At 44.5% G+C, this 23,336-nt stretch overlaps 1 protein-coding gene across 1 annotated transcript in view; it reads left to right on the forward strand.

The window, feature by feature from the left end:
* Positions 1-23,336, forward strand: part of PTPRM (protein tyrosine phosphatase receptor type M) — a 1,525,420-nt gene that overhangs the window by 1,469,170 nt on the left and 32,914 nt on the right. The window contains exons 29-32 of the mRNA XM_086967355.1: positions 3,632-3,781; positions 9,145-9,318; positions 13,808-13,939; positions 15,665-15,790. Coding sequence (XP_086823481.1) covers positions 3,632-3,781; positions 9,145-9,318; positions 13,808-13,939; positions 15,665-15,790 — 582 coding nt within the window. The remainder of the gene's footprint in view (positions 1-3,631; positions 3,782-9,144; positions 9,319-13,807; positions 13,940-15,664; positions 15,791-23,336) is intronic.

Raw genomic sequence — 23,336 nt, forward strand, 5'->3', positions numbered from 1 at the left:
ATACAATCAGACAAAGGCGGGGAATAGGTGTTGGCAGGATGGGCTATCTCTGACTTGATATGGGGCGGAGCTGACACCTACCGCACTTTCACATCACAAAAACTCTTCCTCAGCACACTCACAAAGGGTTTGGCACTAGTCTTTTGTGTCCCTAGACAAGCTAGGACCAGGGTGAGGAGGAAGGAAATTCCGGACGCCTTTGTAAGAGGAGTTCTGCAAAGGTTTCTCCCACTTCAAATTGGACACCAGGTACAAGAAGTGGACCGTCAAACCCAGCTTTTCACCATACTTCTGGACTCTTAAAAGATTCAGAAGAAGGACTGCTCTGCTGCTGCAAGAAGGACTGCCTTTCTGCTCTGCTGCTCTACTGCGCAAGAAGGACTGGACCTGTATCTTGAACTGCGCGAAAAGGTCTGGACCTGCATCTTGAACTGAGGACCACCAGAGTGACTCCAAGGGCTAGTTGGCTGGTCTCCTGGTCAGTCCTAGCAACAGAAAAGGCTCCAACCATATTTATCCCTTCACCTAGACCAAGCCTACGTGAGTCCTAACCCCATATGTGGTGCACCACCAGTCCTGGACCCTTGGTAGTGGGCTAAATGTGCTCTGCCAGCGCAGCTTTGTTCTCTTCCAGGAACCAACTCAAACCTGAAGAAGGTCTTTGCAGTGCCTTATCAGAACAGATGCAGCGGGGCGTAGCCATGATGCAAGCCTCCATCGCATCCCTCACAGAGCTTCGGAAGTTCTGCTGCGCGATGCATCTTCAACGTGGACCTTGCATCGCTCCTCGGTACTACTGCTGGGTGGTGCAATGCTCCAGAACCAGGAGTTAAGGTAGATTTCTTGGGGGACTAACCTGGTCTCTGTATCGGCCCGTGCTCCATCACGGTTGGCCTGAATTTGTGACTTTATCCCAGTCGACTCAGCCAGTTAACCACAGATGGTGCTTTGGGCTTTTAAGCACTATTTTTACCTAAACCGTTAGAATTGTATATCTCCAGTTCTCCAAATTTAATTTTTGTTGTTTGTGTGTCAAATAATGTATTAAAATGTACTCTTTTTCCAAATTGGTGTGAGATTTTTCTGGTGTTGTGTTTTCACTTTCTGTTCAAATGCTGCATAAATACTTTACTCTGTCCTCTCCCGCCTGGATTTCTCGAACTCTTTCTATCACGGTCTGCCTAAGACCTTCCTCCTCAGATTACAGTTCGTCCAGAACCAAGCGGCGAGACTGGCCTTCGGGATTCCGAAATGGCAATCCACTAAACCTTTCCTCACCAAATTGCATTGGCTTCCTGTCATTTCGAGGGTAGCCTTCAAGATCGGCTGCCTCACCTTCAAATCTTTAACCGGTCCCTGCCCTGCCTTCCTGAAATCTTATCAGTCCCTACTGCCCTTCACGCAACCTCAGATCTTCTCACCTCAACCCCCTGGTTGTCCCCTCTATCAAACTCTGCAGATCCGGAGGTCGGAGATTCGCACATTTGGCCCCTAAATTTTGGAACTCTCTCCCTCCCTTGCTTAAATCCTCCAATTCACTCATTCAATTCCGCAAATCTTTAAAAACATGGCTCTTCCCACAATCTAGCTAATCTCCCTTGCCCCCCTCAGCACCAGATCAGCGCCAGGAAACCCACGGTGACAGAGCACTTTATAAGCTTACCTTAACATAACATAACATAACATAACATTACCTCTAAGTTAAGCCTGACTGCTTGTGTGCCAAGCTACCGTGGCGGAGGGAGGGGGGTATTAAGCATAGGTTCATTTGGGGTTTGCTTGCGTTTCAGCCAGAAGAGAATTGTGGTTGCTGCTTGAATAGAGTTTCACCTCCACCCATGGACCCAGCCTGTAAACCCAATTTTCTGCATATACATATAGTACTAGAAAGTGAATGATGGGAAAGGGAAGGGACTGGGTAATAGGCAGATAGACAAAGACTTATTTTGGGCAACCAAGGCAGCAGCTAGGAGCCAAGAGTTTTAATAGTGATGTCAATAAGAGGCGTTATTTTACTGCCCAAGTTCATGTGCGAGTGGAAGCAAGAACCAAACACCCTTTTGGTCTCCTATTACTGAAAGAGAAAGTACTTCCTTTGAACCTACTTACGTACTCATGCCCTTCTGTGATTTCCCCATGCCATTCTGTGATTTCCGACTGTATTAATCATTGGATCAATAAAAAAAGTGAAGATTTTTTGTTCAGGTCATCCTGGTTAATCTATTTCACAAGAAAGGAGTCCCAGTAATCTACCTTCCTCCTAGCCTCCAAAGAAAATGTCCCTATCATGAGGCATTTTATGGTCATCTCAGATATATGATCCTCCTTTTTTATTGTAATCCAGTGGTGGCTCTTCCCCAAGAGCAGAGGCGTGTCGCCCCTCCTGCTGCGAGCACAGCAGGCAAATGCGCATACGTAAAATGGCATAAGGCAGACGGCGGGGCTGAATCCTGCTACAGCAGGATTCCTGCTGCCCCTTTCGGTTCGCATGTAGGGTTGGGTAGCTGACTACCTATGGCCAGCACGACATGCACACGGTAGACCCAGCAATCCCCTGGTGAAACAGCCAGGGGATTGCTGGCACAGGCACCCAGCCTCAAAATAAGCACTAGGTTAGCCAGCTTCCACCAATGCTGGAACTGCTTTCATTCTGATGAGAGCAGCTCCAGGATTGGTTGGATTCGCGTACCACTGAGCAGGAAGTAAATCCTACCATTCCTGCTCGTGGAACGCCGGGGAGAAGGGCAGCATTTATGGTGAGTTTGGCACCATCGATGCGCACCATATTTTTTAATGGGTAGCTGTCACTGTTGTAATCCTTAAAATAGAGTCTTGCCAATTACCTCATGTAAAACCGAAGTGCCTATGATCAATTCTCCAATCACAGCTGTTTGTGCCACATCAAAAAGGAATACAAACGGGCTTACGATGAAATATATGGCATTGCTACTTTCTCCTATTATTCTGGTGTTAGTTTAAGCCCTCCATTTATTGGTGGGGAGTTGAAAGATGGTCTTTACATACGATTGATGTATAGTGCTCTTGATTATTCAGTAAGTGGTGCCAGCTGTTATTCTTTCTTATTAAAAAAAAAAGAACATTCTGATTTAATGAGCCAGAAAGGTTTTCTTAAAGCGCCCACGTCTGGCAATGCTAAATTCTAGGGTGACTGCATACCAAAGCTACCTAGCTTTGATTCCACCTCATGCCTCTACCTTGACACTTCCTGTCTCTTTGCTTCCCTCTGGCATTTTTTTTCTCTTTGTATTTTTTTCTTTCTCATTGATTTGCCTTCTTTCTTTTCCGCAATCGTCTCCCTTTCCTACCTCTCTCTTCCTCTAGGTCAAAGTCTGGTGATGAAAAGTAAAATTTGCCAGACTCTGGTTGCAAAACCGGAAGTCAGACATTCTGTTTCAATTCTTTTTTCTTTCTTTTTCAATTAAAAATGTAGTGTGACGTTTCAGTTTTGGAGCTCATTCACTCCACGTCATAACAATATTGAGGGCTGTTGCAGACCACGCATAAGTTTTCAAATGTATTTCCCATGAGCGCCTTGTGCAAGAGCCCGTGCTGCGACTGGTGTGTGCGGTACCTCAGTTCCTGTCCTCATTGGATGCGTTGTCTTTTCCAGGAGCAGTATGTATTCATCCACGACGCCATCTTGGAAGCTTGCCTCTGCGGCGACACCTCTGTGCCAGCATCTCAGGTCCGCTCTGTTTATTACGAAATGAATAAACTGGATCCCCAGACCAACTCAAGCCAGATTAAGGAGGAATTTAGGGTAAGCCATTGTTTCCATTGAATACCATGTTTGCATGTGTCAATAATGTAACTTTGTTGCTCAGCTCAAATACATCAGGGTTCTGTGTGCAACATGTAGGTCGTAGCTTTGAATCCAGGCAAGAGAAGCCAGCCCATCATCTTACAGGGTTGTTAAATTAAGTGCCACTTACTTGGGTAATAATAAAAACAACTCTTCATTATAATGCTACGAAACTGCAACACTAGAAGCAGACACTAGATAAAATAGGTGAGCTTTTTGTATCACATTTGTTTTTAATAGTTATCACAGATAGTATTAGTAATGCCAGGACTAATTTGTAGGTTACTTAGGTTTCCACGGTATCATTCTTGCTAACCCAAAACTCATATATTCTTCTTAGGGAAAATGTCCTAATATAGTAACAGTCCTCTTCTGGGCGAAGGAGACAGTCACCACACGGTTATAAAAACATTGTAGGTCGACTTAAAGAATAGGCTAAAGAAGGCAGATCTGAGCTGACGTGTTTCATAGATCCTCTTGTGATAACCGCGAAGCACGCCTTGTAAACTGTCTATCTGTACCATTCCATGTAGGTTAGGCGTTCATGGAGAACGCGAGGCCTTCGTACACTTGTGCTGATCACTGTTGCCGGTTAATTTGTTGACCAAGTGGAGTCTGAAGGCCTGATGAACTGGTCCCATTTGCGGACCGAGGATGTGCAGTTTTCACACCTACAGGTTTGCTAATGAGAATGAAATTTGCTATGCGACCTACTTACTAAATGGTTGCATCCTAAATTGAACATTCGCGGGGGTCGACCTGTCTAATGAATATTAATTAGGCAGGTCACAGTTTGTCACCCTTTGTGATTTGCTGCAAATCCAGAAATCTATTCCTACAAGCAGACCTCTGCCAAACACCTTTAATGCATCCTGTATCCATGAAACGAACTCGAGCTGCTTAAAAAAAGGTTTCTAATTTAGGAAGACATCTGAGCCAACCTTTCCCTGAGGCCTAACTCATGATTCCCAAATGGGAAACGTTGTGTTGTTTAAGCACCACACCTGTGGCTGTTGTCATGATGACCAAAATGGAAGCTGTCCCTCCTGGGCAAATTCCCTTTTAACCCCTTGTGTGCTATTGACGTGCTCAGCTCGTCATGAGGGACTGTTGAGCTGCCCTCATGACGAGCTGAGCTCGTCACAGCCGTTGGAACGTTCGCACGCGGGGATAATTTCCCCGCTGTGCTGAACGTTCTAAAAATGGGTGTGGTGTGACGAGCTCAGCTCGTCACGAGGGCAGCTCCGCTGTGCCTCATGACGAGCCGAGCTCGTCAACAGCACAGCGGCACCGCGCGCGGCCCGAAACACCCCGCAGCCAAGGGGTTAAATAATCCAATACCACCTCCTTTGAGGTGTCTGTATCTGGTCAGAGGATTGTGACCACAAGTGTCAGAAACGATTGATACATCCTCTCCGCATCGCAAATAGGAGGGGGGTGTCCCTTCCAACCCCTCTCCTAGTTGAGATTTGAAGAGGGTTCAAAACACCTTTTACGAGTAAGAAAGACTTCCCCCACAGGTAAAAGGTCTATTGTAAATAGTAAAAAGTTATTTTGCGATCACAAAACCTGTGATGTGAATTGCAGGCTTTGTGACTGCAAAATATCTTTTCCATCAGGCAGGCCCTTAGTTTTTTAATAAGTAACTATTTTGAAGATCGAATTCCTGGACAAAAGTAGAGAAATGCTTTAAAACTATTGTGGCAACAGACGAGAGCCTACGTTGAGATGATTTCTTCTGTGTACATCTTTGAATCGCCATGCTGGGATACTTTTTCCCGAATGACTGAGGCCGCTCCTGGACAGTCTGCCCGAGGTGGGTTTGACATATGCAAGATTATTTTTGTCTGACCTTAAGCTCGAGAATTGTTGGCAACTATCTCCACCAAAAACTTGTCTTTTTACTAGATCTTTGGCTGCCAGGTACACAAATGTCAGTTCACTTCAGCAGCATTTTACACCGCAGTCCACCTCCACTGACTGCCAAATGTAGGACAAAAATTGCCAAACCTAAACTTCATTATGTAGTTCATCATAAAGATGGCGCTGAGGATTTATTTTCTTTCTTACACCTTTTTAGAGTACAAACTAGGACGACCATTTGCATAAAGTATCCTCCCTTCCCTTGCACCGAGCCCTCTGAAAGGCTGGGCACCACCTTTGATTGCGTAGGCTGTCTCATGGTGCCCTCTCCACACAGGTATTGCAAATGTGCACTTACTTTGATTGCAGTTTGACGGGGAAAGTGGGCGCTTTCAAATGCGCTTTGTGAACCCCTGTCAAAGTGCGGGCACGTTGGGCGAACATGAATTGCTTTTTTTGTGCGCCAGAGCACTTAGAACATTTGGAAATGAGAAGCATTAGTGTCTTAGTTCATGTAACACATAGTATTTTTGAACAAGGTACATGACCTGGTATGTTAATAACAGTTGTAAATGAAATCGCTGCCTGGCATGAATGAGCTTTTATTCGTGGCCTGGTTGCCTTTTTTTCTTGCAAGCCTATCATTAGTTTAACAAGCTTTCAAGCTTCCTTGCCCAGAGACCTCTCATAGCAGGGCGACAAAATAGGTCTACATTTAAAAAATCATCTCTGCGTCTCCTTTTTTTTCTTTGATATGACGCCATTTCCCTACTCCATACATCCTAGTGGTACGCTTGTGGAAAGCTGTAGAGTGCGGAACCAGAATGTACTTAGCTGGGTATGCTTCATGTGCTCTCTAACAGGCATTTATCTCCACTTAAAATAAACTGCTTGATTTTCAAATGTGGGGTAAATTTCTAATTTCACAATTTACATTTACTTTAGTTCTCAAGTTGCACTCAACCTATACTTTACAAAACCAGGAAAAAACAATGAGCCATAGCTTTAAAATATTTTAGGTTTGCCACTTAGGTTGACGGCATTCACACAAAAAGAGGCACTTATTTCCATGACAGTGGATTAAAGTGGCACGGATAACAGCCATGAAATTGAAAAGGATAAAAACAATTTAAAATGTTCTCTGCCCCAAAATAATTTTACACAGCATACCTTGTCTTCCCTCACCTACCTTGTGCAAATAGGGTTATTTGCTGTTCCTCCTCACATGGTCACCCATAGTTACTCCACTAATCCGTACTTTTAAAGTAGGACTGGCTCAGGTGATCAGAAATGTGCTGCTAAACTTTGTAAACGCACTAAGAGCTTGGAGTATGTTCCAATAATCAAACAATAGCAACTATTCCAATGTTTTTGACAGGTGTTTATACAAGATTGTTATTGTGTGTGCAGGTGCATGTGACTACTCGAATTTGATTAGCACTCTTTCATTGACAGTTGATGTGACATGTCCTGGGTTTGAGTTTGATCCCAGATGGTGGCATTGATTGTAAAGTTTATTTAGCAAAACTTACATGTCATGTAAAATAATGGTATGTGTATTGCTTTGCCGTGAGTATTTCAATATGAATTATTGTGTTGTGTGGATTTACGTACACTTGCGTAAGACATACATTTCCATGACAATATTCTGAGGACTTTTCAAACAGTATTGCAGCACTTTCAAAATGACTAATGTGTGGCCTATTTCAGACTAAAGAGACGAGTTTGTCTGGATTTCTACCTTATTAATCTGCCCAAAGATTTTAAAGGACAACAGTCAGCGAGCTCGTTCTGAGTTAATTTACCATTTTGTGATTCAGAATGTATTGCCTTATTCTAATGTAATTCTGATAGTTTGGTTGGAATATGAGAAGCACACAAAAACATCATTTCCGACTGAGAATTTAAAAATGTATGTATATCAATAAGGACTAGCTAGTTTAAGGGAAGTAGAAGACTCAGGTATGTACGTCAAAATAAGGAAAAACGTTGTTTTCCTTATAAAGCCCTCACCCACCGACCTAGTCGGTGGCATGCTTCGTCATCGGGCCCACCACAGTGGCACCGAATGTGCCCCGGGTGTGCTTCAACCACACTAGATGCTGGAGGTCATAACTAGCACTCCAATCTACGTCTACCTGCCTTTTATCTGCTAACAGAGGCCCAGTTCATTAAAATAATTTACCCTCGGGTGCTGGGACCTATGGTATAGCTTTTAAACTTCACCTTTCTCACCCTATCCACTGCACACTCAGCAACATACCAGCTCCGCAGTCACCTGGTGTTGAAGCACACCCGGGGCACATTCGGTGCCACTGTGGTGGGCCCGATGATGAAGAATGCCACCGACTAGGTCGGTGGGTGAGGGCTTTATAAGGAAAACAACGTTTTTCCTTATTTTGACGTACATACCTGAGTCTTCTACTTCCCTTAAACTAGCTAGTCCTTATTGATATACATACATAATACAGGGGATACGGTCTAGCTTATCTAGTCCTCTCTCTCTCGTTGATTTAAGCAATTTAAAAATGTGCACATTTTATCTTAGGGGTGAAAATGGTTTGACAATAGGCCACGTTTTGGGCAAGAGAAGTGTATTACTGGACTGTGGAACTGATCGAATTCTGTGTTGTTCTTTCTACTAAGTTTCGCTCAAGCGCAAAACATCTACTTTTCCTCTGCATTAATTTTCATGTCTGTTATATGCCAACGAAAAGACTACAGACAGATAGGATCCATGACATGTAGCTCTTTTTTGGAGAGGTGCAACCCTACCACTGATGTTCTGAAAAACCGCAAGCCCTGATGCCGTAAAGCCGAGTTCGCTTGCATGCAGACTGACCTGCACTAGATTGCTTTCGCCTGCAAAATGTCAAAGAAACATACATGTGCCATAAACAGCAGAAGCTATGACTGCTGTACCGAGACTGTCAACTGGTGCTTGAGATGGTACAGCTACTCTTTGGGAGTAGCTAGGAAGGGTGTGGTCACCAAAGGGTTCTTGCATGTCTTTTAGGTTTTGTTGTTGTATTTGTGATAGATTGTGCAAACCTCCTGTTTTTAGCCATCAGTAGGGTAGAGTGGATCTGGTTCCTGCCTGTAGACTTGTTCAGAAGCATTAGAGTTGTTGAAGTGACAGGGAACTAGTACTCCTAGAATATAATCGAAGTTGATCTAGTAATTATAATCCACGCAATGTAACAACAAATGAACCTCCCTGGGTTTAAAGAACATGAACCAGTTGAAGTCATGCAACATTTGATTTCACCTATAATCCTTTCAGCAGAATTAAGATCCATTTACAACGACCTGCGCCACCCTCCATGATCCTTGTCATGCCTGTCACGCTAAGCGTTTGCTCTCGTTCATGGAAAACATTATTTGTCTCCCTGAAGTTCACCACTGTTGACTTTGTGCTTCCTCCACATTTACCTCAAATGCTTTCTTTTTTCTTGCAGACTTTAAACATGGTGACCCCAACGCTACGGGTGGAGGACTGCAGCATAGCTCTGTTACCGCGGAATCACGAGAAGAACCGCTGCATGGATGTCCTACCACCAGACCGATGTCTGCCTTTTCTCATAACCATAGACGGCGAGAGCAGTAACTACATCAATGCAGCACTGATGGATGTAAGTGAGGTTTCACCCCAAAAATCCCCCACACTTAAGTAGGGATCAAGATTTGGAAAGTGTCTGTACAATATTGTGTAGTTAGCGGGTCCAATATTAACAGTACCAGCAGGCATTTCTGAATATGTGCAGAGATGTTTGGAATTAACTTGTTTCCAGCTGTGATTACCACAATGCTGCCTGGGCAGCAAAAGTGTGCTGGAAACCATTCTGGTGATTTCTTGGAGGAGTATGGCAGCACCATTATCCAAGACACCTGCCGATATTAGGGCTGCATCTTAAATAAATTGCAAAATCTTTTATCAGTGCTCTTGGCCGTAAATATGCTGTCTAGAGAATTTCCAGTCCCGGCTGGCTTGTATCGAGGGTGGTGAGGCAGAGTGTGGGGAGGGAACAAAAAAAATAAAATAAATTCACTTCCCTCTGCAGTGCGACGTCCTCCTCCCTTGGGTGTCTTCCAGGAAGCTCTTAATGTGGGAAACTGCAATACCCAATCATGGCAATGCTTTCAAAGAATGCAAGCAGCGCCAAGATTGGATAGAGCAGGCTCTCCCAGTGCTCCTAAGAGCACTGGAGGCCTGCGCTTTCTCTAACCCAGCGGTGTAGGACAGCTAGGTTAGAGAGCTTTAAACTGGGCATTTTAAATCGCACAGCTCTCTGCTGCTGCCACTCAGCAGCATTGGCCTCACCCCTTCCTGACACTTAGTTCGGGACGTGGTGCTGAAAAATGAAGCGGTAATAAATAAACTTTATTACGGTTTTATTTTTCAGCTCTGGGGCTTGTGGTGCGACGCTCCTCCTCTCAAATGGAGGAGCCACCCCAAGAACTACCATCATTATGTACAATGACCTCCTGAATCTTCTTAGGAGCACAGGGCATATATAGGGATCGCTGACTGCAGACATTTGGGTTTTAAAGATATTCAAAGGTTAGCAAACAAAGTTTCCATCTGTAGCTAACATTTTGCATGCATATTAATTTCGGAAACACCTGAAAATTGGTTTCTTACAATGGAGCAGATGGATACCAGTGTTCCAATTTAGATGTTTTGTTTAAAACTCCACGCAGGGCTGAACAGAATGATAACCCGTAGACATAAGTAGCACACGGCGAGCCCTTGCATGTTACTCTGATGATAGGGTCCGTGATAATAATAAGTTTGCTTTGATGAAATTACTGACTACTAACTTTCTATTGAGCTAGGGATTTTGAGTTTTTTTTGCATATTGTGTAGCAAATCTCAGAAGCAGGTAGGATCTATTGTTATTATTGGATTTACTTATTTCCCTCTGCATGGTAGCGGTGGGAAATAGGCCTTGCTGCCTTTGGATCTGTGTTGTCCATAAAGGCGTAGACCATAATTTTGAGTTTTAGCTTTCCGTTTCTCCAATTCTGTAGTTGGTCGTTTTGTTATGTCAGCTGCCGCTAAAAGCCTCTCCATTGTAAAGGAGCTGAAACGCCATGTCTTAAAGGAGTACCTCGCCTACCATCAATAAAGGACTGCAAGCTCCTGTCTGCCCCAAACATGAATCTGGAAAAAAAGTCTTCCATCTTGTACACGATCGTTAGTCGGCTTCTCCATGTATCGCGCTTACTACCTACTATCATGCTCTGCACTTTATAGAGCCTAGATTATGCAACAATATTTATTATTGTCTAGGCCAGTTGTTGTTAACCCTTTGACTTCTGTGGACCCCCACTTATTCATTATTTTAATCTGGAGACCTCCACTGAATTATTATTGGAATACGGGGACCCCCACTGAATCATTATTGGAATCCCATGGACCCCCACCGAGGATTTACTGGAAGCCGGGAACCCCAGCCTACACAAATTTAATATTTTGAACAGCAAATCAATACACAAAAATACAGAACCAAGCATTCATTAAACAAATGCACAGATGATTAAATATTTTATTTAATTCTCAAACAAATTGTGCGTCAAATAGGATATACTATGTACTACATGTGGCCTCAATTGAATTTAGAAAAGCTCCAACTTTCCCATTAAAATTTTGATTTTTATTATATTTGTTTGGGAGTAAAATAAAATATTTAATCATTTGTGTATTTATTTGAGGAAATCTTATTTTGTGTAATATATGTGTATGTATAACAGCTTCCACAACACCAGAGTGGCGCACTCTCAGGCTGGTGCTTCAAATGCGGGGGTGCTCCCGCATATCACTTACCGCTTCAGTCCCCTTTATCCAGGACTTGCATCCAAAAAGAAAAAGCACTCGTGGGGGCCATGGAAAAAGGTTTTTACCGAAACGTGTCTGTTGTTGCTGTGTGAGTTTGCTGTCAATAAAGACTCAAACGGCCCCCGCAAGTGCTTTTTCTTTTTGGATGCAAGTCCTGGATAAAGGTGAGTGAAGCGGTAATATATATATATATATCTCCACAGGGTTCCAATCTCCTGACGTAGCTGTTTTGCAGGCAATGAAATGGATACGGACCACCAGATAAGTGCAGATCAATTTATTTTTGTGCAAAGAGTCGCCATGGCGCGTTTCGCGCTACACCGAGCGCTTGATCACATGACATAGTTTAAATATATTTTGAACAATCGCATTTGCAATTGGTTTGAATCGCATACACATGTAATTGAAATAGAAAAAATACTGTGCTTATAAAACTACAATTCTGTGTGCTATACTTATTTTCTCTGATTGCATACCTTCGACTTAATTTGAAGTTGAAGTATTGAATTGTGCATTCACATTTAAAACCAATGGTAATTATTTGTGCAAAAGTGCAAAATTTGTATAAGTGCAAAAAAGCGTTTCAAAACAAATATAGCAGCATCCTGATAGATTATGTAGTGAATATCTTAGTTTGAATACATTCAAGTTTTTGTTACGGGGTTTCGAGGTGATACAATAAATTACGTATATTCTTGAAAAAACAGCACTGGGGCCCCAGCGCTGTTTTATCCCCATGAGCTGAGACATTAATAACAAATCAAGGATAAGTTACCCCCAACTCAAAACACGGAAGCTACACCACTTGGATGGCTGACTTCCTGTAGTGCTTCAGGCTTATTAGTTGATATTTTGGTTTGAATACCTAGACATTTCATGACAGGGAATCCATGGTATCTATCAAAGATATAGATTATATTTGGCTAATTTAAGGAAAATCTTATCCATATGTTTGCCAAACATGAATCGTGTAGGGCTCAAATATCCTTACCATCACACATAGTAACTGTTACACAATAGAAAGGCTAAGAAAATTACAATTCTAAAATGAATGTCATATTAGCTAAAACTATTGTTATATATGAAATTCTAGTAAATCTAAAATTCTTATATAAATAACATATTACTGTAATAAATAATCTATAAATATTGAATAAATAGATAAAACCCCTAGAAAATTTGTAGTGTTAAAACCTACTAAGCCTGTTAAAAGAAATGGTCCCGTTGGGTAAAAAATATATGTATGAAATCTAATCAGAGGCATGTAAACAAATCTTCTGTGACGTTGAGACCTACAGGTTGTTTGGTATTAAGTTCCAGAATATATCTGGTCTCCAAACAACGGAGTTTCTCCTCTCTATTGCCTCCTCGCTTGCTGGCTGGAACGCAATCAATGATAAAATATCTTAAATCCCGGCTTTTAGATCCATGTTTCAATTTAAAATGTCTTGCCACAGAGTAAGTGTTGTCTTCGTTGTTAATAGCTCTAAGGTGCTGTAATATTCTTTTATGAGCTTGGAGCTTAGTGCTCCCTACATAAAGTAAATTGCAGGGGCAGGACAACACATACATACAAACTACTAATCTGTTAATATTATTTAATTTTTGAAGCAGTCGTAAAAACCTTGAAAAGGCATTGCAGACCCCATAGGTCCCCCGACTACAGGTTAAGAACCACTGGTCCAGACCCCATGGTCTGTACGCTCAAGCCTGTGTGTGTGTGTTGTCGCACTTGTGTGTGCCTTATAGAAGAATTAAAAGGGCAGAGCCCCCAGTAATTCTGTAGTATGAAGGATGACAATCCCAGAACTAAATTATAAGTAGTGAGTCAATTTTCTAAAGTTCTCACTCGTAAGTTGGAAAATTGTTCCCTTCGGCCGCCCATACGTTTCGAGCTGCTTTCCTATATTTCTGGATTTAAAGAATAATTCCAGGAGTAGTGTAGAATATCTGCGCAGTTCAGAGTTGTGTTAACTTGGTAGAAGGGTAGTCAGTGAGTGTGCAGAGTTAGAGAAGACCAAACTGTCATAGCAAGGGAAGAATGGAGTATTCACTGTTTATGGACTTTTTCTTATTCACTGTTAAAAAACCTCCTTGATTTGGGAAATGAGCAGCAACACCTTCCTACAGTAACACTTGTTGAAAGTTAAGCAGGGATTTACATTCAGGGTTAATTTCATTTGGAAATCAAATTCTGCAAGATCTCGTTATCTTTACCCGTGGATTGGTGCTTCATTCTTATGTCTGACAGGTGTTTCTTTTTCTCCTCTACCCCCCTGCAGAGCTACAAACAGCCTTCCGCCTTCATAGTCACACAGCACCCTTTGCCAAATACAGTAAAAGATTTCTGGAGGCTTGTCCTGGACTACCACTGCACCTCCATCGTCATGCTGAATGATGTTGACCCCGCGCAGGTACCGTGCCGAAAGGTCCCTTTTCTATGTCCAACACTCTTTTGACGTTCCTTCAGATGCCATAGTCAGGGTCATTTTGTGTTGATTGTTTCCAGATACGGTGTTCTGGTTCATCTCTAGGGTTGTGTGGCAACACAATCTTTGTGTCCAGTTTGTCTAAAGCCCTTTACTGATTGCTCACTGATCTCTGCTTACAAACATTATGGTCAGTGACACTGTTGCATGTTTGAGCTATGTTAAATTAGTGTAGTGCTTAAAAAATCTTGTTGTCAATGGTGAAGATGCATCAACATTTTTAGTTTGGTGTGTCCATATTGCCTGGTGAGTGAATGCATGTGGGATGTGACGCTGCTAATTTGTGGTGTGACGCAACACGTGTGGACCATGTAGCTGATCCGTGCTGTGTTGAACATGTCTGGTCTGGGAAGTGCCTTCTCTTTATTTAGCTTAGTGCAACACTTAAAATGTCTGTGCTTCTGCATACCCTATTTGGTGGGAAGTGGTGGTGGAGCTGACGTGAAAGCGAGGCTGCTAAAATTGAATCTTTGTATTGTGCTAGGGGTGTTTGTGTGTGATACCTTTCTTTCCATGTGATGTCACGTGACAACACCTGCGTGATTTTATGGTTTTTGTAAAGGCTGAAAGAGCCCAGGGTACTTTGGATTCGACTCTCACAAAATACTGAAGTTGCGGAATGGGAGCAATACCAAAAGAGACATAGAATACAGGCAGCTCAGGGATTAGCACATCAGCGTTGGTATCCTGTTTTTTGTTCTTGTTTCCCCCGCTTCCGCTGTGTTTATATGCTGAGCTTGTTTGCTCGATGGTACTCTGTTGAAGGGGGAGCAATGGTTGTACTACAAAGCTACAATCCTGCCTCAACTAAAACAGAGGAGCGATACAAGCTTGTCATTTTTCCTCAGAATGGATGTGGGCATTCAAGTCCAATTGCATTTAAGAAGAAATGGGAAACAGATGTGAAGAATACTAATGGGCCACTCAACTATGTACATATCTAATCACATTAGCGATGGTTCTTTTTATGAGAAGTGCGTCACAAATTCTAAGTCACCATCGGACGCTTATACCCAAGGAGCTGCTGTCCTGAACTCCTCGTCACACAGCTTCCTGCGGATGAGGGCTCCTGGTCAGAATGCAGCAGCCAGTCCAGCCAGTGCCTTCTGGGTACGCGGCACGCGTGCTCTAACTTCACACGGTGCGATGAGGAGTTAGCCCTCGTTGTCACTCTCCCCAACCCCCTGTCACTTTCCCCTTTAGAAATATTATGACAAGCCTTCTGTGAGGCAGCCCTGCCCTAGATCATCTCAACATGAGGTGTGAGATGACGGGTTGGGTGGTTATCACATTCCGAGGGGTTGACGGAGCACTCTTCTCTGGTCATAGTCTTTCTCGAAGGCATAAGCCGCATCGAGATCTAAGCAGAGCAGAGGGAGCCGCCTATCCCCCGAGCTGCCTCACGTTTTGCCATCCCTGAGGGTCCAGGAGTGAAGTCTGCATGTTAATGTGGCTCCCCCTACCCTCCGGCATCTGCCATTTTCATTCGGTGGAGCTGTTCACATTAGCACAGAGCTCCATGAAGCCTATTAAACATTTAATGAGAGTAAAGATCTTGGAGTGCATGAAAGATTACAACATGAATTCAATACATGATATCAAATGGGGTCGTGCTTGGAAGTAACAAACTCGCGTTTGCTTTCCCACTAGCTGTGCCCGCAGTACTGGGCGGAAAATGGAGTCCACCGGCACGGTCCCATCCAGGTGGAGTTTGTGTCCGCTGACTTAGAGGAAGACATCATCAGCCGAATATTCCGAATTTACAACGCATCACGAGTAAGGATTTACTTTTTTTTTAATTTACCCTATTTATTTTACTGATTAAAAACATATTTCACACTTTAAGCTAGTGTGGCAGCTTGTGTTGGTACTTTGCAAGTCATGCGACTAATCAGCTGCGGGGGTCTTTGAGACATTTTCAATGCATACTTATTTAATGCTCTCGTGTGTTTTTTTTACTTGAATTAGCTTTCTTTCGCAGTTGGTTTAATTAAAAAAAAATTAAAACAACAAACATCACTAGACTGTTATGCAAATGGCAGAACTCCAAGAGGTCAGACAGCATGTGATCGTGTGGGTGGAGCTGTTGCGAACAGATCAAATTTGCCTTCTTATGTTTTTTTCTGCAAACTTAAATTTGTTTCGGAAGCAACCTGAGCAGAGAAAAAGTTGTATTCCTTTGCGAACAGGGAGGATAAACTGGTGTTTCAGTGTTTCAGTTTGCCAGGCCTCCTTGCACTGCAGAGTTCTATCTAGGGTATCACAAATTACTCAACTGCATGCAAGAAATAATCTCCCCGAAAGGTTTGTGTGCAAAAATGTATATCTGGAATAATTGTGGTAAAAACGTTGTAGCATACTTATTTTACAGTTGGAAATGCATGAATGTGAACTCTTAAAAGCTAATTTTTTTGTTTATGCAATCTTCTAATTACATTTCTTTTAACACAACTTTTTTGTGATAATCGCATTAAAATGTCAGATGATATTTACCCATCTGTGCATCACTTTTCTTCTTTAAAAGCTTGCATTTTATAATCATATACACAAAACAAACTGGAAAAACAAGGCAAACTTCTTCCCAACATTCAGTACAGTGCAGTCACAACCCCCCAATGAGCTTCCTTCCATACCATTTGGTCGCTGTATATTTTCCCAATTGAACCCAGCGTCGGGTCCGTTACGAATTATTCCCAGCCCACCATGGTTCTAAACCTATTTATGGTCAATGCGCCATCAGCAAGGTACATGTTAGAGTATGTTGGGTTATACCTCTTGCGTGTCACTATCCTGTGAGCTTTCACCCCCCTCAGTTGCAGCCCTATTCTCCATCCTGAGACATGCAACCCATGAGAGTCGCCCATTCTGTCCAATCCTCCACCAGCCTATTATCTCAACGGGAACACTTCATATACACTTCCTCCGCCCGGTCCCATTCCATCCTATTTTTTTTTATTTTTTTTTATTTAAAATATTTTTATTGAAAAATAAAGTGGCATATACATTGGCAGTCTTACAACAGTGCTGAAGGGAAAAGAAAAGAGAGGGATGAAAGGGGGGGGGTTCAGTGTGGCTTCTTTAAATGTTCATCGAGTTGTTTCCACATGCGCTCTTGGGGCTTGTGTTCTTTCGAGAGGTTGCCCGTGATATTGTCTGCTCCTCTTAGGAAGGTGACCCAGTTGATCCATGTTTTGAAGTTTGCTTTTCCCGTGTCCTTCCAGTTTGTTAAGATTATCTTCAGGGCTGCTGTCAGGAGCAGGTCTAGAAGGTCTCTTTCTTCCTTGCTGTTCAGGTTCGCTGTTACGTGCCCTGTCGCCAGTGTCACATAGTTCACCATTAAGTTTGTATTGAACATGTCATTTATGAAGGCGTTTATCTGGGCCCAGAACTTCTTGACTTTGACGCACCCAAAGATGAGGTGTTCGAGTGTGCCCTCTTCTTTCTGGCAGTTCCAGCAGTCGGCTGAATCTGCTATGCCGCTTTTATGGAGCCTGGATGGGGTCCAGTAGGCTCTGTGGAGTAGCCAGTATTTTGTTTGTGCCAGTTGCGGGGTGATCTTGCTTTTTGTAGCTGAGGCCCACATTTGCGCCTGTTCCTTTTCGTTTAGCTGTCTGCCTAGGAGTGTTGCCCATGAGTTTGTTGTCTTCTTGTTTAGAGATAGGGTCGTTGGGGCGAGCAGTTTGTAGATTTTGGCGGTTTGGTGTCCCGCCGAGTTTAGCATTAGCACGTACTTGACTATGCCCGGTTCTTCTCGGGCTAGGTTTGCTCTGGTTATGGCAGTCCTTATTTTCAGAAATGTGTATAGCTCTTTGTTGGGCAAGTTGTGTAGTTGTTGTAGGTTTGAGAAGGTTAGCTGTTTCCCCTTTGTTTCTATTTGTTTGGGAAGGCTTATCCCCTTTTTGATCCATGTGTCATAGTTTATTACTGCCCCTTGATATGATATTTTTGTGTTGTACCAGATGGATTCCCATGTTGTACCTCTCAGTTTCTGTGCCATTCGCCTGTCCACCTTCATCAGCGCTTCTCTGGTGTGCTTCAGTATCGCGTTGGACCACAGGGGGTGTTTGTTTGCAGTTAAAATCGCTGTCGGGTGTAGGCCTCCTAGGAGCTCTCTTTCCAATTCCAGCCAGACTGGTTTGTATTGTTGTGTTTCGTCGATCCATGTGAATCCTTGTTTAGCTAGGCAGGCTGTCTGGTAGGTTTTGAAGTTTGCCAGGTTGAGGCCGCCTAGTTCCTTCGCTAGTCTCAGTTTGGGTAGGCCAATTCGTGGTTTTTTGTTTCTCCATAGGAAGGTGTTGATCAAGCCGTCCAGCTTTTTGTGGAAGCCATCCGTCATTTGGATCGGTAGCATGTTTAGCGTGTAGTTTATTGCGGGTGTTATCATCATTTTTATCGTCTCTATCCTCCCCCACCAGCTGATGTATTTGGGCGACCACAGTTCTAGTCTATCTTTGACTTTTTTTAACAGTGAGTCTTCGTTGTACTGTATTGTTGATGTTAGATCCCTTCCGAACTGTAGGCCAAGGTACTTGAGTGGTTTCGTTTGCCAGGCTAGGCCGGAGTCCCCTAGTACCAATTTGGTGGTGTGTATGTTCATCGGTTTGCATTCCGATTTGTCCTTGTTGAGTTTGTATCCGGATGCATCTGCATATTCCCCTATTGCCTCCATTAGTGCTGTGATTGACGTTGATGGCTTGGTGGTGGTGATGAGGATGTCGTCCGCGTAAGCTGCAAGTTTGACTGTCTTATCTCCGATCTTGACACCCGTTATTCCCTCATTGTCTCTTATTTTTGCAAGTAGTGGTTCAAGTGCCAGTAGGAAGAGGCCGGGTGACAGTGGGCATCCTTGCCTGGTTCCTCTTCCCAGTAGGAGAGGGTCAGATGTGCTCCCGTTAACCACTATTTTTGCTCTCGGTTTGTTGTATAGGGCCATTATCATTGCTATGTACTTCTCCCCCAGTCCAAACTTTGTCATGCAATTCCTGAGGAATGGCCACGAGACTCTGTCAAAAGCCTTCTCCGCGTCCAGTGCTATCATGACCGCCTGTTCATTGCTCTGTGTTGTGTGGTTGATCAGATGGCACAGCAGCCTTGTGTTGTCTTGCGACAGCCTGTGCTTTATGTAGCCTACTTGTGAGTTGTGTATGATGTCGGGTAGGATTCTATTAAGTCTGTTAGCAAGCACCTTTGCATACATTTTGCAGTCCACATTTATGAGTGATATAGGTCTGTAGTTTTGCGGGTATTGGTGGTCTTTACCTTCTTTGGGTATTATTGTGATGTTTGCCTTTCGCATGGTGTTGGTCATCTCCCCTTTCCTTATGCAGGCGGCATAAGTTTCCGATAGTATTTTCCTGATGTTTGGGCAGAAGGTCTTGTAGAACACGGCGGAGTATCCGTCTGGTCCTGGGGCTTTGTTCCGTTTTAGCTGATTGATTGCGGTTTCGATTTCCTCTTCCGTTATGTCCGCCTCTAAGGGTGCTTTCTCCTCCTCCCTGAGTTTCGGTAGGTTGATGTCCTTGAGGAGGGAGTAGCCCCCGTCTTTGCTCAAGTTCTTGTCTTCGGAATATAGATCCTGATAGAACTGTCTGAATACCTCCAGTATGCCTTTGTTTGTTGTTTGTGATTTGTTGTTTTTGTCTGTTATTGCTGCTATTGTGTGCTGTCTTTGCTTCCCTTTGAGGTAGGATGCAAGCTGTTTCCCTGCTTTGTTCGCTCTGCATAGATTCACCGACTTGAACTTTGTTAGCCACGACCCAGCCCGTTCGCTTAGGATTCTGTTTAGTTCGTATTTTTTTTTTGTGAGCGTGGTGAGTGTGTTCTTGTCTGTTATGTTTGCGCAGTGGCCTCTTTCCAGTGCTTCTATCTCCCTTTCTATCTCTGAGATCTTCTTGTTTCTGCTTCTGGTCATTCTTGATTTGATGTTTATCAGCTTGCCTCTTAAGGTCGCTTTGAGTGCTTCCCAGATGGTGTCCTTCTCCACTTCGCCATTGTCATTGTCTTCCAGGTAGTTATTTAGTGCTTCCTCTATTTCTTTTACATTGTCTCTGTTCTGTAGGATGTCGTCGTTGAGTCTCCACCTTCTCGTTATGCTTTCATTGTGTTTGCCGTTGAGGGCTAGGGAAATATGTGCATGGTCGGAGATGGTTATTGGGGCTATCTCTGTGTTCTCAATCAGGTGCGTGCGGTCGCTGGATATCAATATATAGTCAATTCTGCTGTACGAGTTATGCGGGTGCGAATAAAAGGTGTATTCGCGCGCTGTCGGGTGTTGAAGCCTCCATGGGTCTGCTAGGTGGTGTTTGGTACATAGATCTTTAAGGGTGTTGCTGCCTGGAGAGTTGTGGCTTGGCCTGCTTGGGTGTCTGTCCGTGGCCTGGTCCATTGTCTTGTTCAGGTCGCCGGCTACAATCAGAAGGTCCTCCTGTGGTAGCTTGCTGAGCTCGCCATCTACCATTTGCCAAAAGTCTCTGTCTTCAGTGTTTGGTCCATAGATGTTTGCTACATGTAGCTTGTCGGTTCCTCTTTGGACACTTGCTATCAGCAGACGTCCGTCTTCGTCCGTGTTTGTCTTATGTATGGTGAGGTTGGCTTTCTTGCTTAGGATGGTTACCACACCTCGCTTCTTCCCCTTGGCAGGGGAGCATAAGATGTCCCCTATCCATCTTGCCTTCAGTAGTTTAGCCTCTTCCTCTGAGAGTTTGGACTCCTGTAGCGTGTAAATGTCCCCCTTGAGTTTCCCCAGGTGTTCTAGTATCTTCCTGCGTTTGATCGGATGGTTTAGGCCTTTGACGTTCATGGAGATAACCTTTAGGTTTGCAGAGAGGTTCGCTGGTGTTTGATCTGTCATGGGGGCTTGTAATTGTCGCAGGTTGTTCTGTCCTTTTCATTGGTGGATCTTGAGGTGCCTGCCTTTGTTCCACCCCAGTGCTTTGGTCCCCCCCCCCGGGGATGAAGAGAGTGGGGTGGGAGATGGGTGAGGGAATGGATGTAGAGATCAGTATAGAAAAAAGAGAAGGAGAAAGAGTAGCTACACATTGCACCACTGTCCGTTGTCACGCTGGCCTTCATGCCCGCATGCCCCCCCGCCCCATCTGTCCGCCCCCCTCCCACCCCTCCCTCCGCCTGTAGAAAACCGGGTGTGTGACAGCAAGGTTCCTCACACTCCCCTCACCCCCAAGTCTTGCAGTGTCTCTGCGGACATAAGGCAAAAGGATATGTGCGTCATCGGTCTTCATTGTCTCTACGATCGCCATCGGCGTTCTTGAGGTAGCAGCGTTGATCATTCGCGATTTGAGGTAGCTTCGTTGATCAGTATGTGCGTTATCGAGGTAGGTTTGTTATCTACAGTTCAAGGTTCGTCATTTCTGTTGTGTGCTTAAGCTTTGTATCGTGTGTTCGGAGTCTTGAGCTATTTGTTGAATATTGGCCAGCGCTGCATTCTTGTCATATGCCATCTCCTTCTGTCTCGTCCGTCGAGGCTCTTCTCTTGGCCCCTGGGCTTTGGTGTTCCATCTCTTCTGGAGGTGGCCCCAGTAGGTACCTGTGTAGGTCGTTGGGGTCTTCGAAGATTTTGCTTCCGTGTCTGTCTGTGATTCTCAGTTTCGAAGGGCCTGCGAAAGAGAAGGTGATGTTGTTTCTCCGCAGGGTGTCCCGTTGAGCTAGGAAGCCCTTCCTTACTTCCACCGTTAGCTTAGATAGGTCTTGTGTGATAGTCACTTTTTTTCCGTTGATTGTCATTGGTTTACCTTTCCTGGCTACTGCGAATATTGCCTCCGTGTGGTCCTCTCGTAGCGGTTTGCATATGATTGGTCTCGGGGTGTTGCTGTTTGAATGTTTCTTTGCTGGGATGCGGTAAGCTTTGACCAGCTCAAGTGGTCTTTCAAAAGTGATGCCTGTTATTTGGGGGATAATGTCCTCCAGCATACGGGCGCATGCTCCCGGGACGTCTTTCTCCTCCTCGGGTATTCCTAGTAACCTTATGTTCCCCTTGCGGCTTCTGTCATCCTGCTCGGCCATCGATCTTTGTAGGGCTGATGTTCTTTTTATGACTAGCCCTAGATCTTTGTGTGTTGTATTGGCCCGGTCTTCGAGGTTGCTAATTCTTTTTTCCGCTTCGTCTATTCTGCCGTTGGCTCTGCTCTGCTCCGCTCTTATGGCTATTAGTTCCATTTGTATGTTGTCCACTATCTTCTTTGTCGCCTTTGCGAGGTCGTTACCCTCCCTTATCTCTTTCAGTAGTGTGTCCAGACTGGTTGTTTCTCCGCCCATGTCTCCGCGATCTTTCGCGGGCGACGCGGTCAGATCGTTTTTGTTCTTCTTCTGGGCGTTTGTCACTAGGTTGCCTTCTTTCTCCGCCATTGTGTCAAAGCCTCTCCTGACCTGGTGCGCTCTAGGTTTAGCTTCTGGTGGCTGCTGCTTTGTGGGTGTTTTTTGTTGCTTTTCGTCCTCCTTTTTTCTTTGGGCCGGCCCCGTTGTTATGTTGCAGTCTCTGAAGCGGGGTGGCCACTTGACCACTCTGGTCTTGGTCCTGGCCTCCGCCAGCCTCCTGCGATTCTGCCCCTTTTTTTCCTTGACGTGTCAGTCCTCCTGTGTTCGCTCGTCGGTTGGGCCTTGCATAGGCTGTCGGCTAGAGGGGTCTGCTTCGTTGCTCTGTTGTTATGCCTGTAATCCCGTTCTGGTAGTTGTGCTTCTGTTAGCTTCCTGTCTGTTAGTGCTCCCCTCGTTCTGCTTCCATGCACACTTGGCAGCGTTATGCGTGGACTGAGGTGGGCTATTGCTACCCCTGATTGTGGTGGTGCCTATGAGTTAGTGTTCTCTTGCTGGTGGCTGTTGTCTCCACACGATCTTCACCTGATCACCAACGCGACCTGCGGTGAGTGGCTGCCTGCGCCTGCGCCTGATCGCGCTGCTTCCTCACCTCACTTCCCAGCTTCGCCTCTCTCCCTCCGTTTCTCAATACGGCCGCCCCTGCCGCCGGTTATCTTGCTTCGATGTTGCGCAGGTGCCGCACTTATGTCGCCTCAGGAGGTGGCCCGGTTGTTCCGTGGTCACAAGCGTTTTTGTGTGGCTTTCTGGCTTCAGTGCTCTTTTTTTCTTTGTTTTTGGTCTTATTTTCGATTGTGGACTTGTTGTGCACGGGTGTGCACTCAGCTCCGCTGCTGCTGCCCCTCCTAAGATGGCCGCCGCTGATCGATTTCTTCCGTTTCCGTCGCCGATTCTCGCCGATTCTGGTGCGCTCGCCGTCGGGAGGTTGGTTCCTTGGTCTAGAGCGTTTATGCGCGGCTATGTGGCTTCTGTGCGCTTTGGCCTTATTTGGCCT

Source organism: Lissotriton vulgaris, chromosome 4_1, assembly GCF_964263255.1.
Source record: "Lissotriton vulgaris chromosome 4_1, aLisVul1.2, whole genome shotgun sequence".
NCBI lineage: Eukaryota > Metazoa > Chordata > Amphibia > Caudata > Salamandridae > Lissotriton > Lissotriton vulgaris.